The 8,103-nt window shown below is 35.8% G+C and overlaps 1 protein-coding gene across 1 annotated transcript; it reads right to left on the bottom strand.

Annotated features, from left to right (window-relative positions):
- Nucleotides 1-520: 520 nt before the first annotated feature.
- On the bottom strand, nucleotides 521-6,818 carry saal1 (serum amyloid A-like 1). The gene is made up of 13 exons (XM_084094413.1): nucleotides 6,663-6,818; nucleotides 5,910-6,106; nucleotides 5,718-5,819; nucleotides 5,554-5,637; nucleotides 5,353-5,432; nucleotides 5,124-5,183; nucleotides 4,918-5,033; nucleotides 3,713-3,875; nucleotides 3,452-3,534; nucleotides 2,171-2,341; nucleotides 1,858-2,051; nucleotides 942-1,034; nucleotides 521-844 (listed from the first exon to the last, which is right to left on the bottom strand). Exons 1-13 carry the CDS (start codon nucleotides 6,664-6,666, stop codon nucleotides 749-751), a joined length of 1,443 nt encoding a protein of 480 aa, XP_083950539.1. The 5' UTR covers nucleotides 6,667-6,818; the 3' UTR covers nucleotides 521-748.
- Between the last annotated feature and the right edge of the window lie 1,285 nt (nucleotides 6,819-8,103).

Here is an 8,103-nt window from a genome sequence, read left to right as displayed (position 1 = left end):
GGCTTGAAATCACGCAAATGTGGTTAAAATCAGCCCCCGTCTTGCTTTCCATTCAGTCCATGTCGAGATCCCAGCTGAGTGTCTGCCGTGTCTCTCTCAGGTCCTCCTCCTACACGCCACATTTCCATAAGAATGCAGCGCGCTCTGCATATCAATCCCAACTCTTAATTAAAGAGCTGCTATATTCCTGCTGGCGTCACACACACGCGGGAAGTGCGCAGTAGTCCCTTTCTACCCGTTCTGATGGCGCAGGCTATTTGGAAAGCAAATGAGGGAGGTCGATCACAACCGGGACGTGGCGCGCACGTTTGAGGGCCACCTGATGGAACATCAGTAAACACTCGAGTGTACGAAGACGAGTGTGCGTAAAAAAACGTCATGATCGCTATCGAGTGCTGGAAGTTTGGTAACCTTTCGGTAATGTGTGAAATCTTTTAGTGTGAAGTGTAACGGAAATTAAATATGTAAAAAATTTGGAAGAATTTTGTTTTTACTATGAGAACTAAGTACAAAAAAAGGATTCTACAAAACAGGTTATGTTTACTAAATAGAGATGTCTGTGTATACAAACAAAACAATAATATACACAATTTAAACATTTTTAAGCTTTTGCATTTACTATGAAAGCTATTTCTTTCGTATCTAAACCAAGGATAAGTCCGTTCACAAGGAGATAAGAAACTCATCTCCAGTCTTTTGGGTCTGAGAACTTGGAGCTAAAGAACACTTTGGATTTATCCAGCTGAGTTCAGCTTGACACATTGGATGAAATGGAAAAGTCCTTTTTTATAATGTCTGCCAGTTTCGGTTCCACCTCTGACAACAAGCCAACCAGGTGCTGGACCTGTAGAAGGAGAAAGGACGAGAAGAACCGTCATTAATCAGAGCCTGTAGGGAGCAGTGTAAAGGACAAATAAGAACAAGGAAAGAGAAGAACGTACAGCCGTAATATGTTGAGGTACAAGTGTGGCAACAGCAGACACGCAGCTTCTCTCTGTCAGATGCCCTTCCTTCACTACCAACGATAAAAGATCCTGAAGATTAAAGGGAATTTTCACAATTTTAATATTAAGAGTGTACTTTTTACTTTTATAATATAGAATATAATGTAGTATATGATATAATATATCTTGCATTAGAATTTATTTTCATTATCATCATTCATTTATAAATTACATTCCAAAAGTGATTTTACTATATAGTAAATTAAAAAATATATATTTTTAAAGCTATCAAGTGATGTAAAAATGTAATGTGTATATGATACAATGTCTCTTACACTTTAAATTTAATTTCTTAAATTTACTTTATAATATCATACAGTATTTTGAAATCAAAATTTATACTTTTCACATAGAATATTTAATAATGAATTCATATTTTGTACACCACTTTTATAATATAATGTAATATAATTAATAAAATATATCTTAAAATAGAATTTAATAATGTCTAATTATTCTCTAAACCTAATATCTTTACATTTTTTATTTACTTTTTTATTTTTATAATAAATCTAATGTAATATAGTAATATAGAATAAAAAAATGTATTTTTTTTATATTTTATTATATAGTATAACAGGGTTCCTCAAATCCGGTCCTGGAGGGCCACTGCCCCGCATAGTTTAGTTCCAGTCCTAATCAAACACACCTGAACAAGCTAGTCAAGGTCTTCAGAGTTACTAGAAAATGACACGTAAGTGAGTTTGATAAGGGTTTGTGTGAGTTTGATCAGGACAGTGGCCCTCCAGAGCAGGATTTAAAGAACCCTGTAATATAGGATATTATAAGGTTATATAATATACCTTTAATCATTTATTAATATATTTGTAAACTGGATAGCTGCCAATTTCACCTTAGTCAGTTCCATAAGGACGACTGAGAGGAACTCCGCTGTGGTTTCGACTAAAGCTTTGAGCTGAACATCTTCCACTAGTTTTTCTTCTTCTTTCTGTCTCTCTTCCGATTCGGAGTTTCCAGCTGTCCGGCTCTGAAGGTATTCAGCGTTGAACTGCAGAATGCGAATAAGACTTCCTAATAATTCTGCACCTGTGATGAATAAACAGACGTTGAACCCGAAACTGCGATATAATAGCAAACCTTAAACAAACAACACTGCCTCCCATACATTTGAATTCAATGTTATTTATTCAGTGTGTGTTTCGTACTGATATCCATTTGCAGACTGGAGTGTAACGCGGACAGCAGGGCGAGCGCCGGGGCCAGGAGAGCTTTCTGCTCCTGCAGGATCAGAGGAGGGTCGTCCGCTTGACACAAATCCTCGCATACGATCTTACACACAAATGTCCACACCGCACGACCACTCGCTCCATCTGATACTGAGGACAAAGATTTTTTTTAAAACATTGCCACAAATTTCACACACCTTTTACATGGGCAGTCAAAAAACTAAAGTGAGATCTTTTAATAGAAAGAAACATCCATTTCTATCAATTTTAGTACATCGTGTCATTTTTCATTATTCACGTATAACTTAATTCAATTTAAGAAATTAAAACTTTTATTAAATAAGCATGCATTAAATCGATTAAAAGTGACAGTAAAGACATTTATGTTACAAAAGATTTGTTTCAAATAAATGCTGTTATTTTGAACGTTCAATTCATCAAATCCTGAAAAAAGTAGCAGTTTTTTGTACCTTTTTCCTTGTAAATATTATTTCCCATCTTACTATTCTTTTTTTGATTATGTATATTAAACTCCATTTCTTACCATATCTTTATATATTTCCCGTATCATTACCATACCTTCCATATCTACCCGCACACACACACACACACACACACTAATAATTCTTATTTTTTAAATGTTGCATCCTCCAAGCCCTAGTCCAGGGGTTCTCAACTCTGGCCCTCAAGGTCCACGTTCATGCAGAGCTCAGCTCCAGCCCAGATCAAACTCACATGCCTATAACTTTATAGAAATCCTGAAGACTAGGTGTGTTTGATTAGGGTTGGAGCAAAACTCTGCAGGAAAGTGATCCTTGAGGGCCAGAGTTGAGAACCCCTGGTCTAGACAACATCTGGGGTTGTAACATTTAACGGGGGCTTGTTCGGGATTTGAACCCAGGACCTATGGACCAAAATCAGCATATTAGAATGATTTCTGAAGGACCATGTGACACTGAAGACTGATTCAGCTTTGATCACAGGAATCAATTACATTTCAAAATATATTCAAATAGAAACCAGTTATTTAAAATTGTAATAACATTTCAAATAGTGCTGTTTTTACTGTACGTTTGATCAAATAAATGCAGTCTTTAGCATAAGAGACGGATCAGAAAAGGAACATCTAAGTTTATCTAAAATAAATATATGAACACCTGTGTGATGATTACATAATTGTCCCTAAGAAAATGCACATGCTAAAAACAAATGAATATTTTCAGGGAACAGTGAGGGTCAGTATGTGTGTGTGGGTCTCACCCAGAGCCTGCATGCCCTCTTCTACTGTAGTCAGAAGCTGGAGCGAATGAAGATACACTTCAAGAGCCTCTGGACTCTCTGACCTACAACACAAACATTTAAATAACCCTAAATTCATACTGTGAAAATAAATATTGATGTGAATCCAGGGGGAACATCTCTTAATGTAGCAGCAGACAGAGGAATGAATAGGTTGGTAAACACCTCAGACAGACAGACAGATGAGCAGAAGGTCACATGACCTTAATTAATATGTCTCACCTAAGCTGCGTGGCGGCCTCAAGCAGAGAGGACGCGATGTCCTGCTGTATGTCCTTGTTTGGGTCACTCTCGCTGGGTGGGGTGGACACCCAACTCTTCATTATCTCCTCATCCTCATCAAAGAGCTTATCCACCAGCTCCCCAACCTTAACCAGCAAATCCACTGCAGAGAGAGAGAGATACACTTTGGGGTCACAAACTATTATCTAATATTAATTAAACTGACATAAAAGGTTTTCAAACACATCAAACATTAGATTATGCAAGTTAAGTTTTAATGTAAATTATTAAAATTAACTTTATTATATATTATTCTTTATATTAAATATGAAAATGTGAAAAATGGCAAAAATATATTGTTTAGCTATATTAAGTTATAGTAAGAAAAATAATCAAACAATTATTTCCCTTAAATTTATAGAAAATATAAACTGATCAATAACTACAAGCCAATATTTAGTCCCAAACTAGTAATTGAAAAAAAAAGTTAATTGAAAAAAGGTTACTTAATAATAAATAATAATTTTAATTATTTATTTAATGTTTATTGCTTAAAACAAACAAAAATAAACCACACAAGAACATTTTATTAAATAAAAAAGTTAATAATTTTAAATGTTTATTTAATGTTTATTTCTAAAAACTAAAAAGCAAACAAAAAACAAGTATAATAAAACAGTTAATTTAAACAAGTTGATAATCATTTTAAATGTTTAATGCTAAAAACAAAAAATAACAATACAATTAATTAAAAAGGTAATATAATAATTTTAAATGTTTATTTAATCTTTATTGCAACAACAAACAAACAAAAAATCAATATAAATGTTTAGTTAATAATAATTGCTAAAATAAACATAATAATAATATTTCTTGAGCACCAAATCAGCATATTAGAATGATTTCTGAAGGAACATGTGACACTCCAATCGAGTAATGGCTGCTGAAAATTCAGAAATAAATGAACTTAAGTTACATAAAAACAAACAAACAAAAAAATATTGAATGTTTATTGCTAAAAACCATACAAAACACACACACACACACACACACACACAAGGAAATATAAAAAAAATATAAATGTTGTACATGTTTCATTAATGTTTATTGCAACAAAGAAAATGAAAATATTCTTGAAAAAATGTAAAACGTTTTTGCTCTGTTCATTGAAAGTACCATTAGCAACATCATTAAACATCACTGACCATTGGTGGAGCTGCTCATGATGAAACACAGACTGCCACACACCGCGGGCTGCTGCCGTATCCTCTCTAGCCACAGCGGGGCGACATCAGCCTGAGACATGCATGTTAGCAGAAGCCTGAAAAAGACACACACCGGCATTCAGAGAAAGTCTAATGTATTGAGAAATGTTCTTAGAATTTTGTTACAGGGCTTTATCAGAACTGACCTGCAAGTTTCCAAGAGTGTAGGTGGGTCATTGTCTCCGAGAAGCAGAAGTAACACAGCGCTTAAGTAACACAGCAGAGATATACAGAGAACATGTCAGACATCGTTTCATTTATAGTTAGTACTAGTACTGTATTTACAAAACTAGTTAAATTAACCTGAAGAGAAACAGAAAGGGAAAAAGATTCTGTGTGTGTGTGTGTGTGTGTGTGTGTGTGTGTACATCTCACCCCAAGTCAGAGTTCTGGCTGAGAAAGACACATGTGTCATGGAAACAGGCCATATTACCCAGAATTCCAACACAGATTTCCTGTAACAAACATGAATTGACAAAAACACTTGAGTAATTATATGAAGTAATAAGCAAGCAGCAAGGGAAATATGATATATAATTCAGCATACAGGGAAGTTACAGTGGTAAAATGACGTACAGTGAGCCGTGGACTGCGTGACTTTGCGATCACACCCAGCAAGATGTCTGGAGCCTTGAACTCTTGAAGAAAGACAGCCACGTCCTGGAGAGAAAAAGCATGTAATGTGTATAGATGATGATGGTCATGTAGAAGGGTGTTGAATGCAGTGTGTTACAGTTTACCTTATCCATTGCCATGTCCCATACTTTACACAAATCCTCTTCCAGATCATCCGTCAGTTCCATGGAAGAATCACTCTGTCCATTTTCTTGATCTGTCACCATCTATAAGGTAATTAAAGTACATATTAAGATGTAATTACATAAAATGTAATTTTTAATAACCAACATTATGCAGGCCAATGACTGGGACACCTGAATAAGGCGGGTCAGGGTGCTGAAGAGCCAGTGTTTGCTGTACACCGTCTCCCCGATGGCGTCCACCTCCTCACCGGCCTCAGTCTCATCTTCCTCGGGTGGAGGCGACGGGTTTCGGTCCATCTCCGGTGAAGCTGCGGTGGAGGATCCACAACTGTCTCCATCCACCTCCTGACAGCATCTGTCATTGTGCTCTGATGAGAAAATCAATGACATGAATGCATGAACTAACCTCTAAAGGATGCATGCATAACCCACCAATACGCAGCATAAAGCATATGCATACAAAAATTTTTTAAGTATCTAAACACGTGCACAAACCTCCAATGCACACTAAATGCATGCAAAACTTACAGTAGATGACTACATGTTACATCATGTTGGTATGCATTAACTTCTCATGCATGCAACATCAATACTTTTAATGCCTGCGGTAAATGCATGTACAAATCTCCACTCGAGATCAAAACATAAATGAGCGTTTACAGTAATAACGCGTATAATAATTCGCGTAATATATTATATTCGCGTATAATAAGACACGAGTCCACCACGCTTCAGCAAAATAAGTGTGAAAACTAACTAGTAAAAACTAGTTCTGGTGTATGTTTAAGGCTCGAGGTTTACCGGCTTATTTTTTTATTATAATTCAGGTTAAACATCGTGGCAAATATTGATTTAATTAAATACACATTTACTGCAGAGATGAGGAACACTAGCTTAATAACTAACCCAAATGTCCTGACTTACCCATTATAACGACTTTCCACAAATAACGCTAACGTTAGATGCTCAGGAATATTAAGCATGGGAAAAATGAATTTTAAGCTTCATGGTTTGTTTGGACGTTTTGAATAAGCACATAGAAGTAGTACTTCCGCTCACAACTCTGCAAAGCATGATGGGAAAGAATAAAAATGTAAAGTGGGTAGAAAGGCATTCGCACGAAATAACGTCTTCAAATAAATGGGTGGAACATGTGTCACAGTTTGTCAAGTAAATATTTTTACTCCGCAACACATATTTGAAATTCAATGGCTATTAAAGAGTGTCAGTGTATTCAGCTGTAATCATTCTCCTGAACCTGACAGAAGCAACACGTTGTAATATGTTACCTCTCTGGCTGAACGAGTTGAGCAGGGGCTTAAAGATTGTTTTTTGCAGGATTTTTAACTTGTATGTCAGTTAAAAAAATGGATTTAATTCAACGATTAATTTTTTTATTAGACTACAAAAATTCTGTTAAAGCAAAAAAAAAAAAAAAACTTATTTGAATGCGGGTCAATGAGGGTTTCTGGGCCTCCGTTCGCCCCCTACAGGAATAATCGTTATTGTCTTTTTAAAAAACAGCTTTTTTTTGTCAAAGGTTCTTCCTTTCTCAGACTGCGTAGATTAAACGGCTAGTTCACCCAAAAAATTAAAACTCTGTCGTCATTTACTCTCCCTCAAGTTGTTCCAAACCTGTGTGAATTTCTTTCTTCTGCTGAACTCAAAAGAATATATTGTAAAGAATGTGGGTAACCAAACAGACCCAAGGCCCCATTGACTCCCATAGTAGCCTATAGTGGAAAAATACTATGCGAGTCAATAGGGCTTTTCACACTGCTCTTAAAGGATGAGTTCACTCCAGAATTAAAATTTCCTGATAATTTACTCACCCCCATGTCATCCAAGATATTCATGTCTTTCTTTCTTCAGTCGAAAAGAAATTAAGGTTTTTGAGGAAAACATTTCAGGATTTTTCTAGTGTACTTCAATGGGGTCCAACGGGCTGAAGATCTAGTTCAATGCAGCTTCAAAAGGGCTCACACGATCCCAGCCGGAGCTCCGGAGCCGAATGACCCAGGGTTAAGTAGTTCCAGTGTGAAAAGCCTGGTTACCCACATTCTTCAAAACATCTTTTGTGTTCAGCAGAAGAAAGAAATTCATACAGGTTTGGAACAATTTGAGGGTTAGTAAATGATGACAGAATTTTCATTTTCACTATCCCTTTAACAACAGTGTCTTTGTGCTCTTTATTGATCAATGATCTAAAACAAATGTACAACATAATTCTCATTTTACGTCATAACAGCTTTCATGTTTCAGTGTAATCTCAGAGTTTTGGATCACTGTATATATGTGCGTTTACTGCATAATGTAATGTTCAACATTTTTGTAGCAACAAATGATTCAGAATTTGATATGAATC

This window comes from Abramis brama, assembly GCF_963993115.1.
Source record: "Abramis brama genome assembly, chromosome: 20".
Taxonomy (NCBI): Eukaryota; Metazoa; Chordata; class Actinopteri; order Cypriniformes; family Leuciscidae; genus Abramis; species Abramis brama.
This window is presented reverse-complemented; position numbering and strand designations above follow the sequence as displayed.

Coding starts and splice junctions, on each gene's coding strand:
- saal1 (XM_084094413.1), bottom strand. Junction 2,342..3,451: donor AGAGGGCATGCAGGCTCTGG/GTGAGACCCACA, acceptor CTTTGTCCTCAG/TATCAGATGGAGCGAGTGGT. Junction 845..941: donor TACCTCAACATATTACGGCT/GTACGTTCTTCT, acceptor CTCCTTCTACAG/GTCCAGCACCTGGTTGGCTT.